Below are 12,500 nucleotides of genomic sequence, written 5' to 3' on the forward strand. Positions count from 1 at the left end.
CCCCCCCCCCCCCCCAATCCGCCTCCAAACGCACCAGTCACTCAAGGCTGGCAACGAAGTTACACTACACTTCACTGTGTTTTTATCAATATATATGGCTACTAACATGATCCGTATTACAGAGCAGACACCAACCATTTGGTAAGATTGTATCCCACGTGGTTTTTTATTTTATTAAGTAGCCTAGTTTGGATTTTGTGGAGAATTTCATTACTCAAGAGTTGGGGAGGGGACAAGTAGTATTGGAAAGTCCTGTTTTGTGATGAGTGATTTGCATCCACACAATCACATTACATTGCAAAAAAATGTCAACATGCAAAGAAAATATGACTAGCTGATCGTTGTTATGACTGAAGATTGAACCATCATTCATTTTAATGAACACCACCAAACGCTCCCATCTCGGCCTATTGGAGGTTCCAGGACCACGTTTTGGAAACCACCACACCAGACTGTCACTGGCATCATTGGTTAAATCCTAATACAGTTTTTAAATGAAATCTAGATTATCAAGACATATCATTTTATTATAATTTTGTAAGATAATCACATCAAAATCAGATTGTGGTGAGATTCTACTCTTTTTAAGCTTCTGTGAGATTATTACCACTTGAGTAATACAACAATCTTCTCTAATTCAAGAGCAATATAAATAGTGCAGTTGTGTCTCATCAGTTTCTTAAAGGGTGGTGATGATGTAATGATAATCATTAAATCATATAAAATGAGGTTATACTGTATGGTGTTTTGGAAATGAAAGAAACCATGAATCCAGGGGGTTTGACCATAAAGATTTTAAATAAATAAATGAGGCGTTGGGTTACTTTGCACTGGCTAAATTCTAATTACTATACAGCTTCTAACTCAACTCTCTGAATCTGAGAGATAACCACCCCCATACATTTGAATATAACCCCGTTCCTTTAAATTGTATCTATGGGAATGTAAAGAGCTGGGAAACAAATGTGGCATTAGAAAACAAAAGTCCCCTGAAATAAATAGAAAGAGTCTTTTGGAAAACGTCCTTTTTTATTTAATAATGTATATACATTTACATAAAGAAAAAAATATTTAAATTTATTTAGGTCTATGGAACTACATTAACTCATGTACTGTATTGGTATTATACATTTATTCCTATATTTATTGCTTGCTTATTTATTTCAGGATTGATTTCATAAGCATATAGACTATTTATTTGTTTCAAAGGCATGTTTATTTCAATGTTGACTAAATGACATTCAACATTTTTGCCAGTAAGCCCTTAATATGAACAAATATCTACTTGCAACCCAACCAGTTTCATGAGTTGAACAAATATATGAACAAATATATGTCATTTTTTTTACAACAGAACTTTTTCTTGTTTCCTACCCTGAAAGTAATCTCATGACCTCTTAGATTCATCTCACGACCCCACAGGGGGGTCTCAATCCCTAGGGTGGGAACCCTTGCCCTGAAGACACAATCTCTTATTACTATTTGAATGGAATTTTGCACCGATGCGAGACATTTCACCATTTGAAGATCCCTTACTGATTGAAGGTTTGAAACTGCACTCAATGTGTGAAATTAGAGGAATTACACAGTTATTGGGATTTTAAGGCACACAAGTGAACTTTCTGTACCTTAAACTAATGTTTCCAAAATTGTTTCAGTGGTTCCACTTGTAACAGGGTGAACGACACTTCTACATCCAATCTCTCTCTACTGGCTATCAACGGCACTATGCAAGTTTGCCAGATCAGGTAGCGGAGCTGTAGTTCCAATGAGACATTATGGGACAATTCCACTTCCAACCTGTAGGGGGACCAAAGTGGGGAAATTCCCCTAGTGTTGCTTTAAAGCAGTTAATGGCAGCAAAGTAACAACTAATTTTTTTTATCTCATCTCACATCAACATTTTCTAAAAAATGAATGTCTGAGTCACTTTATTCTTGGAACACATCAAATGCTTTTCAGTATTGGGTCATTAGATCAATAATGTGTTGTTTATAAAATTATGATTAGACTTACTTTAAAAAAAAAAGTGAACATGAGAGTTGTCTTTAGGGTCAAAAGACTGTCCTCCAATCAAAGGAGGAAGGTTCAGGTAAATTGTCAGGCATTCACTCAGCTGAAATGTCACTAATTCCCTACAGTTTAAGTTAAGTTTAAGTGTCACATACTGCATCTATAATAGTCTCCCAGTAACATCACTATATAACCAGGTGTCTCTCCCCTACATTAGACGTTAAATTCCGCTGCATTCTAATTGGTTGTTAAACTGAACCCCAACCGAAAATGCTAACTGAGACTATGATTGCAATTTAGTCCTCTCTACATACCAGCCTGTTGGTCGGACACAATTACAGGAACACCTAACACTAGGCTATGATTCATTTCAACAACACCACAAGTTACAGCGCCCGGAATAACCCGAGTTCAATCAACAACTCTCAAAGTCTCATCAAACATTCAATACAAGCTTATATTGTGTTCACCTACTGTGCATGTCAAATAAAAAAAAAAGAATTAAACATGAATACATTGGTTATATACAATTTTTCATGTGTGCAAACTGCTGCATAGATCATTTGATGTTAATATGTGTTTATTCAGTTCATTTGCTGTCCCTGGGTACCACTAATGAAACGAATGGTGTGACGGTAAAAGCAAAACAAAGCTAAGACACTAATGGAAAACAGACATGCCGTCAGCTTAATAGATATATTTAGAAGTAATAACTGAATCACTGCATGAGCTGCATTATTGGCTATTTTCGGGATGTGACACAATGTACTCCTAAAAATAATATAGCGACGCATTTATTAGCACAGATCATCTTTGGAAGTGTGGACAACAACTTTGTTTCTCTCACACACTCTCTCTCACACACACAGAGTAAAATATCCCCAAGAGGTAACTCAAACGGTGAATCTGATGCAATGGTTAGCAACATCCCTGCAGACTGCCACAGCCTTTACCTCCAGGATTCATCTGCATGGGTGTCATCAATCCGACAGAGAACAGCACCAACCCCCATCTGCAAGCTAATCACCAGCAGGGGAAATATATATATGTATACTGTAAATACACAAAAATATACATCTTATTTCTCCTCAGAGTTCTATTTTATGCTAGTGTGCTCTTCATACATTTCCTCTGAACACTGTTAGAGCTCCAACAAGCTGGAGACTGAATTACAATCACTGTTCTTAAATATGACAAATGAATATAAGGCAAGAGCCACTAAGTACAGAGATAAAGGTGCCTTTGAGAACTTTCTGCATCAAGTCCATTTTTTTTCTTCATTTTCCTGAAACTTCTCACTTCTGCTTTCGACAAGATCAGCATCGGTCCTTTTCGAGCATGTGGTGAGGCTGTCGAATTCAGAAATAGACTCCATGGTCAGTGTACATGTGTGAGAGCAATTGTTCACATTGTGTACCTTTATAGCTACAGTCTTATCTACATCTCAACAGAATAGAGGGCTACACCTTTACTACCCCCCCCCCCCCCCCCCCCCCCCCCCCCCCCCCCAACCTCTAACAGAACAATGAGGCCTCTGTAAAACACTTCACAGACTTTAAGTGTGTCAAGGTGTTTGCAGTCCAGCAGTGGTATGTGGAGTGAAGTTAACATTAAAATATGAATTCTAATGAATCATGCAGATACTGGACAAGTAGCTTTTTTTAATAATATGGTTGCAATATGTATGTAAAAATAAAGGTACAGTGCACTGTTTCTTGTAAAATAAATGGATGCAATGAAAAAACGCCCATCCCTAATAAACTGCATGTTTCCACGGCAACAGTGAACATGTAATTAGATTTAGAGAGTCTGGGGAGCTTGGCGAAGAATAAAAGGGGTATTCTATAATGAAGTGGACGCTACTGAAATTCCTCAAACGTTTGCTGTAATGCACACCTGCACTGGTCTCATCTTGCACAGGAACAACTTTAGGACTTTCTGGACTTGGAAACATTGGATTTTTCTTTATCATATGTAGTGCATGTCACTTCTTTCTTCTAGTATTTGTGGCAGACAATTAAAACCGCCTGTTCAAAAGGGTTACGTAATCCTTTAATCGCTTTATAAGGGCTATAAAGGCTATCACATCATAAGAAGTAGGCTAATCCCAGGAAATAAAAATATGGATTTCACTTCATAAAGACATTTTTTAGTAATCTCAGGTCTGTTTTTTTTTGGAGCAGGCCCTAGAAGTTAATGCTTCCAGGAAACTAAAGTTTGGGAAAGGTACACATTATCAAGAAAGAAGGTGTTTAATTACGTACAAGTTTGATTAACTTTGTTGTGGGACTGCATCGCTTTAATGGCCTTTGTTCTGTCACTGTGTTTTGTCTCTGCCTCACCCAAGAGCGCGTCAACGCATTGTTTCCGTGGATCCAAGTGAAAAAAAGTCCATTGTTGTTGCGAAGTTTTTAATCTGGGGATTTTAAAGTCCATCACATGCTCAGACTGAGCAGCGGGGCGCTTTACCACAACAGGCAAACTACTGCAAAAATCCATGTTGGAGAGGAAACTATTCACCCCGAACGGAGAGAGGAAGACATTGAATTCACACTGCATTCGTGCCAGTGCACTTTTGTTTGGGGGGACTTTGGGATTGACGGAACAACTTTGTAGGATAAACGTGACGGCCTGAGAAGATGACGCTCAAGTACAGCCAGCGGTCGCTAATAGTTCTGTCTTTACTGGGGATGTTATCGGCTGTCATGTCTGTTTTATCGGTTATTTTGATTTTCCAGCTTCAGTCCCAACACACGGCGGTGAAGGAGTCTCCCCCTTCCACGTCCTCGCTCATACCCGCTCATATCTGGGCCGTCCTGCTGCCCGTCTCCACGGTGCTCTCCGCTCTCTCTCTCACCCTCCATTTAAGCTCTGTGGCGGTGTGTCTTCTCCACAGCTACTTTTCAACAGAGGTCTGCAGAGGAGAGCAGGATACTGAAAGGTATTTAGCCTGCATGTAACGCACCTCTTCTACTGTCTGCGACAGGCCTGCCAGCCGCTTCACTCACGTGCGTTATGCAGCTGCCGTTTCCCCGGGAATAGCTAGCCCGGTGACATGATTAAAACACACCTGGTCGCATTACAGCTAATTGCAGTAGGCTATGACGCACCTGGAAATCGACAATTATGAGCAAGCGTAGTTTTGCTTTTTGCCTTTAAAACAACACGATACGTTTTACAATAATAAAATACCCCAATATTTCTCTAACACGTATAAAGTTACATTTATAAGCAGTAAAACCCATCCTGGTCTGTTGGCTCTAGTGTAGCTAACTGTTGCACTACATTTTAGTGTTGTTGTAGCCTGTAAGTTTCACTTTTTGCTATAGTGGCAACTGTTAAGCAAACGTTACATAATTACACTTATACCTACTTGTTTAAGTGCTATGAATGACCAAGGAGATATATACCCAATGTGTTGTGTTATGTAACAGCCTAATCCAATACAACCCTGTAATAAATCTTTTAACTGGTGTTTTTTTGTCTGTATGTAAATGATAAAACGATCAATATAAGGCAAAACAAATAACAAATAACTACAACATTAAAGATTTGAATCAATGCCTTCCAAAAACATAATGCTTTAAGAATGGTATCAATTCTTAAAAGGCTATGCAACTGCAATGCATTGCATACTAGGCCAATTTTCTGGTTACATAGTCAGTGTACAACACCGTTGGGAGGGGGAACTATACAATTTATCTGGTTAGTGTTCTTGTCCCCACACAATCTTCTTTAATTGTTCTCGGTAAACCACAGTGGACCCTGGTTGACTGCATTACGTTTCATTAAAAGAAACCCAACCCAGTTGTTTAAAATAGCTTTCCTTATGTGTCAGAGTGAAGAGGCCTGCACTGCAACGTTGTTTGCCGACCCCCACCTCTCAAACCCTATGAATCCCATCTAAACAATGGCCTTCCTCTCATTATGCACCCAGCACACAGCCTCTAGCTGGCCCTTTCCCACAGCATACCCCAGGACCTCCCTACTGAAGAAGAAAATGTGAATAATAATGAGCTTTACAAAATAAATAGCATTTAAACATACCCATCTAGTTCATAACCAAATGTTTTAGCACGTATTAAGGGAGAAAGAAGGTGCAGGTGCACTTGAGACCAAACGAAAAGGAATTTTTCAACACAGAAATTGTTGCATAAAATCATCTTCATTCATGCACTGTTAAGAAAAAACAAAGTAGCAGTTTTAAAGTGTAAACATGTCTGACACTAACCATATGAGATCTGTTTCAATAGAGCAGACTGGTTCCTTTTGGATAGCAGAGCTGTACGACACGTGGCTATTGGACTGTTTTGCCTGGGGGTTTCTGTCTACTTGGCAGGTAAGGATGAAAAGCTAGATTTTCATTTTTTGTCAAGATTCTGGATATTCTCTGTAAGAACATGTTGCCCAAACGGGCATATCATATATTTAATTCTGAAATAAAGTAGAACTGGGCATCGGTTTCTGCCTTCTGGTAGATTTTTGGACGTTTTCCTTGGGTAAGTGTGTTAAGCTCTTCTAATTTGCATGCAGGGTACTCTTTTAGACTTCAGCCTTCAACAAAAAATTCACAAAGACTTGAAAACTAGTGTCCAAAGCGGCGCAGCAGAGGCAAAAGCAGCACGGCTGCTTCTCTCCGGCCCGTCCAGCGAGTCCATGAGAACAATGCATTCTTTGAGCAGCGTCCATGACTTAAGTGTTTTTAATGCTGAACCTGGCAGTGCTGTGGTGCTCTGTTCCACTGAGCGGCTTGTACGGGGGGGGGGGGGGGTCACTGGAGGCCGTCACTCCATTGTGATGAGGTGTCGCCCTTATGACCCCACTTCAGCCTCAATCAAGAGGTAATAGAGCAAGGGACTGTAGAAGCAACACCAACATCTCAGGAAGTCCCGTCACATCCCGGAGCTGCTCTTGTCTCCCCCTTCCTTTAGCATGCCCGAGTCCATAGTCCTTTTCCTGGAGATACACATAGGACAACTTGGCTAAGAACAGCTAGCCTTTAAATGACATTACAACAACATTACATACACTTATTTTGTTTCTGTAAAGCATGAAATTGCTATGCTGAGGAAAAAGAAATGTGGAAATAAAAACGAAGCTTAAATTAGGAAAAAAGCAGAAAACCCAGATGTAAGCAAAAAATAAAAAACTTTCAGGTCTGTTTAAAGTAATGTGGCCCTAATATTTGATAAATCAAATAAAAGATGAACACTGGTCATTTAGTGTTTCTGTGTATATTAATTGCCCTCTTCTCTTTCTTGGCAGCTATGTCCATCTTTATGCTCCTCATATTTGAGGTGGAGACAGGCATTGCAAGTGCTTGCGTACTCGCCTCTGGGATCCTAATCCTATTGGTCGTTGTGATCCACTCGCTGGTCAAAGCTTCTTGTAGTGCCAAGCACTATCACAGCGACCACCGCGACACCCTCTTCCAGAATGACCACGGAAGCAGCAGCGTGCCCGTCTCCCGCCACTGCGAGTTGAAAATTGGCGTGGACAAACCGCGGATGCAGCGCAGCCAGTCTCACCTCCAGCATCAGATCCCATACCCTCAGTACGGCAACCAGAGGCAGCAACAATACCAGCAACAGCAGTACTCCCCTGCTGAAGGTTCCCAGGGCCACACTGGTGATAAAGACGGCTACAGCAGTGCTGGCAGTGGTCCCCGAATGCACAGGACCCTGTCTACTGAATCTGGCTTACTGCAGGCGCAGGGTAAACCCTGGAATGGGGTCAACAACGAGATGAGGAGTGTACTTGCACGCAAGTCAGGGATTTCCGCAAAAGACTCTACTCTTGTGTGACATAAGGGAAGCTGAGCTTGTTGTTTAAGAAACTGATGACCTTCTAAGCATCACTAGAGGACTGCTAACACAAGTGTCATCTCAGACCGATGTTGAACTGTCAGTTTGTACCTTTTTACACAAACAAAAATGGGTCAGAGCTTGAAAGGCGTACTCAAGTTTTCTCCATTATCAACTGATTTCTCCTGGTCAGATTACAAAGCATTTTTAATTTGATGAAAACCATGTTGAGCACAAATGTCTGTATGATTTGTAGTGTTTTTGTATGAATGAGTTTGATTTAAATCTCTCCAAGTATCAACTGGCAAATGTATAGCTTTCATTGTAATAATGTCAATACTTTACTCCGCTGTATATAGTGGCTTTTTGCCAAATATTTGTGCACAGTGTGCAGATGTGTTTTGTTCAAATTGATTTCATATCAAGCATACATTAATTAATTTTCAGAAGATATAATAAATATTTAATAAAATAAATACTGTACATCGGTAATAAAATAAATAAAATAATTCAGTTTAAAAGTAGGATATGTTTTGGCACCTAAACAGGAGATTACATTGATGTTCACAAACACCTGTTAACTTTAAATGTCATTTAAATACACAGGTAAACCTTTCTGAAAGAAGGAAATAATACAAGCCTGAATGTGATTATGTCATGGCTGCAGGTAATACTAACCTTGGACCCCTCAGTCCAGAGGTAATGTGGAAGTGGAAGGGGCATGTGGAGCAGAGACAAGGGGACTGGGTGAGGGGGTCACATCATGTAAGCTTCATGCAGGTGCAAAGGAAAAACAGGGCAAATAAAACACACAAAATGTGAAGCTCCCATTAACTACAAAAGAGTTCAGAACAGGCCCGATAAATATTTTGCAGTTATTGGGTGTAATAAACTGAAAAGAAAAAAACACATATTAGCTGATGTCCCAAAATATTAACTGATATACAATTAATAATAAATGGTGGGATTAAATCAAACAAAAACAACAGACAAAGGTATGATATTATGCAAAGAATAAATGTGACTCACTTATGTCTCTTAATTTTACTCTCAAATAAGTCAAGTGTGTAGAGTTTCAGGAAAACATGATGAGTACGATGACTCAAAAGTGGATGGGTGTGGGGAGTATGGCCAAAAAGGTAATAGCCTATAATAATCATCTGACTTATTTAAATATTGGCAACAATTATGTCAATGACTTTTTTTTGTTTGGTAAGTGTAATAAAAGTGAGTGAAAACCTCAAATGATGACTGTCCCTCGTCCAAATGGCTGAAGAAACAACCCTTGTACTGATACAGGCACAAGTATTTAGCCAATTGAGAAACACCCTTAGATTACACTTACACGCAGAGATACGTTCCATTACACATATGTAACCTTTCAGCCCCAAGAGCTGACTTTGCCACTAGACAAATGTTGGTTGAAATCAAAATGTGTATATTATGTGGCTTTTTACCAGAAGGCCTTTTCTTAACACACACACACACACACACACACACACACACACACACACACACACACACACACACACACACACACACACACACACACACACACACACACACACACACACACACACACACACACACACACACACACACACACCCCTCAGTCAGCATGTCCACTGCTGCCTCCTACCTGCGTCCTTGAGAGCTGCTTATCTGTTCCTTCATGCTGATTGCTTGACGGAGGAGGCCGTCAATGTTTTTGAAATACAAGCTGCTGTTCGTCATGCTCTTTACGGCACTGCAAGAGATCAATCAAAGTGTTAAAGGTCCCATGGCATGAAAATGACACTTTGTGAGGCCCCCAGCGGACTAGAAATCCCGATAGGTGTAAACAGAGCCCTGAGTATCCTGCTCTGCCTTTTAGAAAATGAAAACTCAGAAGGGCCGATCTGTAATCTTGCCCCTTATGAGGTCATGGCCAAGGTTACCTCCCCTTTCTCTGCTTAGCCATCCCAGAGAACTTGGCCCACCGAGGAGAGAGACACATCATGGCTTTCAAATGTGCAATGGCAGTGGGTCAAGGCTGCACCCCCAACCCCACCTCTCTCTCTTTCCCTCAAAAGCTACATACTCAAAAATGGCAAATACTAAGGCGAGCTCATTGTGGGACTGGCTCTAGTGTCTGTAATTTTGCACCAAGGCTGAATTTTGGGGAGAACACTTCAGATACAGTATTAGGGGACCACTAAGGTCTATATAAAAGAGACTTCAGATACAGTCTTAGGGGACCACTAAGGTCTATATAAAAGCATCCAAAGAGCACCATGTCATTAGACCTTTAAAAGTCATGACCTTTCCTGCGTTCTGCAAATACTGTATGCAGGTGTATGCTTCTGCTCACCTGCATGCATACTCTACACTGTAGATGGCTCCTTGACTCTGCTCCTCCCAGCTCTGCATGTCTGTCTGTGTGAGTTATGACAACAACAACAAAAACTACCATCAAATATTTAGAAGGTGTAAAACCATACTATTAGTTGCTCTCCAGAGCATTTGACAACAAAGCATACATTTCACCACCAAACACCCGACATCCATTGCTAATGCTGTCTTCTGATTTAAAAGTGGATTGCAACTTTGACAACAAGCACAAAAGCTTTTGAAAACATAAACATTAAACACTATTCGGTTCTATGTCTATGCTTGACAATAAGTCACAAAGCAATAAAAGCCACCAAACCCAATGAGGGGAAATACAGGTTAAATCAGAAGTCATACATGTTACTTCTTTACTATTTTGCATACCTCAACCTCTAACTACTTGATTTAAAAGACTTTGGTCTTTAATTGAGTAGCAGACACACTGATGATGCTATCTACAGACAGGTGATGGTTGTTTCCTGTGTGTATTATTAGTCCACATATTGTAGTATTTGATTGTAGATACACATATTCCGCTCAGGTTATTGTAATAAGACGATTTTAAAACCGACCGCAAAAAATCCCTCTAAATTGCCCCCCGAACAACTATATAATATGACACAGGGTGAATACCTTGTGTTGCACCAGTTCAGGCAGGGACCTTCTGACGTGTTCCTGCAGTCTGTAGAGAGCCACTGACGGCTCATTGGCTAGCACGTACATGCTCTCCGTGAATTTGTCAGTCACTATAGAAACAAAGAAGCACAGACAAATGCAGAGAACACCAGACCAGTGTAAGGAAAATAAAAGAAAAACAGAGGGAAACGTCCAACAGCATGGAACAAACAGCGGCGTAAACATAGCATTAGCTTAGCGGCTAAGGCGAGCTAACAGCTACTGGCTCCGTTGCAAGGTAACAATGAGGTAATTGTATACCGATAAACTAATATTTACCTCGTCTAACTTTTAGTTGCATCTCCTGGTCCTCCATAATGTAGGCTCGGTATGTTATAAACTGATAATAACACAAAGCAGTTGTACGTGAAATGTGTCAGCTGATTCTTGCTTCTTCCGTATTGTTGTTGTCGTGTCACACGACAATATTCCGGACAGAAATAACGATTATGAAATATAAGTTCTTCCTTCAAAGAGTAACGAAGTTATGTGTTACACTGGTTGAATCCAACGTTTACTCGTTTATTTTGTTAAGTAAATGATTTATTAAAAAGATAATCAACTGAGCGACAAGTAATTACGGTACATTTCGTGCACTTCCAGCAAGACCCATCGTGCGATTCGAAATAATTTACTTTCAGTTTGTCCAAAAGGAAGTTAGACTGAAAGGCTGGATGTGGTGAGTGGACAACGTTGCGTTTGCTTTATGAACTAATTGTGGCTACTTTTGAGGGCTGTACCACTTTATTTATTAGCTAGTTCATGCCATGTTTTGATTGCAGTGATGATGCAAGCCAGAGGTGATGAAGATGTTGCAGATGGGCAAAATATTCAGTCATCTGACGCGAAGGTCTGTCCTCCCGAGTCCAGAGATGAGAGGGTCAATGGTATCTATGCCTTTTATTTTTTACCTTTTAATATAAGTTCCCTGCCCGTGAACACTTTCTTTACACCTTATCTTTTTCTACGTAACATCTGTTGTCAACCCGATGTTTTCAGTCTTAAAATAATCAGTTTAACAATGCTTCCGTGCACTGACGTGGCTGTGGTTTATCTGCTTGGGCCAGTCTCTCCAGAAAACATGGATGGGGATGAAGATGGTTTGTTCGTACACCCCACCACTCTGACCAACAAGCAGCGTGGGAATGAGGTTACAGTACGCCCAGCGACATTAGACTGTAAGTACTGGCAAAGGACAATATGGTGTGCTAGACAGGCAATCATGGTATTTTCATCGTATTGAGCATATTAAGTTATTTCCACCATGCAGCTCTGTCCATACACCAGTTGGCAGCTCAAGGCGAGGTTTCACAAGTGGCTGCGCACCTGAGTAAAGGTGAGGGATTTGGATGTCACTAAGCAGTACAACATAATGCAAATTGTGTCTGGCATTGAATTGTACAGCATTGTACACCTACTTTATTTTGCAGACAGTTCACTGCTGAGCAAACAGGACGAGCGGGGCTTTACGCCTCTCATGTGGGCAGCAGTGTTTGGAGAGAAAGCAGTGGTGGATTTTCTTTTGGAAAAGGTTAGAAGTAAGAGACTGCTGTCCAGAAAGTCACGCACATGTCAAAATGCACTCTCTTATCAATGTTTATGGGCTTTTTGTTTTAGGGCGCGGACCCCAAGGCAATT

General features: G+C 40.5%; 3 protein-coding genes across 9 annotated transcripts in view; 2 read left to right on the plus strand and 1 right to left on the minus strand.

The window, feature by feature from the left end:
* The first annotated feature begins 4,336 nt into the window (after positions 1–4,336).
* Positions 4,337–7,930, plus strand: tmem221 (transmembrane protein 221). The gene is made up of 3 exons (XM_034881470.1): positions 4,337–4,954; positions 6,267–6,352; positions 7,279–7,930. Exons 1-3 carry the CDS (start codon positions 4,653–4,655, stop codon positions 7,815–7,817), a joined length of 927 nt encoding a protein of 308 aa, XP_034737361.1. The 5' UTR covers positions 4,337–4,652; the 3' UTR covers positions 7,818–7,930.
* On the minus strand, positions 6,160–11,389 carry borcs8 (BLOC-1 related complex subunit 8). Of its 5 annotated transcripts, XM_034881478.1 has the most exons (6): positions 11,142–11,389; positions 10,821–10,933; positions 10,168–10,232; positions 9,457–9,564; positions 8,496–8,587; positions 6,160–6,969 (listed from the first exon to the last, which is right to left on the minus strand). In XM_034881478.1, the coding sequence occupies exons 1-5, from the start codon at positions 11,176–11,178 to the stop codon at positions 8,506–8,508; spliced, it is 405 nt and encodes a 134-aa protein (XP_034737369.1). In that variant the 5' UTR covers positions 11,179–11,389; the 3' UTR covers positions 6,160–6,969; positions 8,496–8,505. The 5 variants fall into 5 exon arrangements, with proteins under 5 accessions (XP_034737369.1, XP_034737370.1, XP_034737366.1 ...); XM_034881479.1 differs by lacking the exon at positions 8,496–8,587; XM_034881475.1 differs by lacking the exon at positions 11,142–11,389 and having other exon boundaries at positions 10,821–11,084.
* Positions 10,872–12,500, plus strand: part of rfxank (regulatory factor X-associated ankyrin-containing protein) — a 2,797-nt gene continuing 1,168 nt past the window's right edge. The window contains exons 1-6 of one of the 3 annotated variants that reach the window (XM_034881474.1): positions 10,872–11,100; positions 11,645–11,749; positions 11,930–12,040; positions 12,133–12,198; positions 12,293–12,393; positions 12,480–12,500. The exon at positions 12,480–12,500 is cut by the window's right edge and continues 105 nt beyond it. In XM_034881474.1, coding sequence (XP_034737365.1) covers positions 11,647–11,749; positions 11,930–12,040; positions 12,133–12,198; positions 12,293–12,393; positions 12,480–12,500 — 402 coding nt within the window. In that variant the 5' untranslated portion in view covers positions 10,872–11,100; positions 11,645–11,646. Of the gene's footprint in view, positions 11,112–11,329; positions 11,542–11,644; positions 11,750–11,929; positions 12,041–12,132; positions 12,199–12,292; positions 12,394–12,479 lie in introns of those variants that run through there. The other 2 variants (XM_034881471.1, XM_034881472.1) reach the window with 2 other exon arrangements.

The sequence above is a fragment of the Etheostoma cragini genome, chromosome 9 (assembly GCF_013103735.1).
Source record: "Etheostoma cragini isolate CJK2018 chromosome 9, CSU_Ecrag_1.0, whole genome shotgun sequence".
In the NCBI taxonomy this organism is placed as follows: domain Eukaryota; kingdom Metazoa; phylum Chordata; class Actinopteri; order Perciformes; family Percidae; genus Etheostoma; species Etheostoma cragini.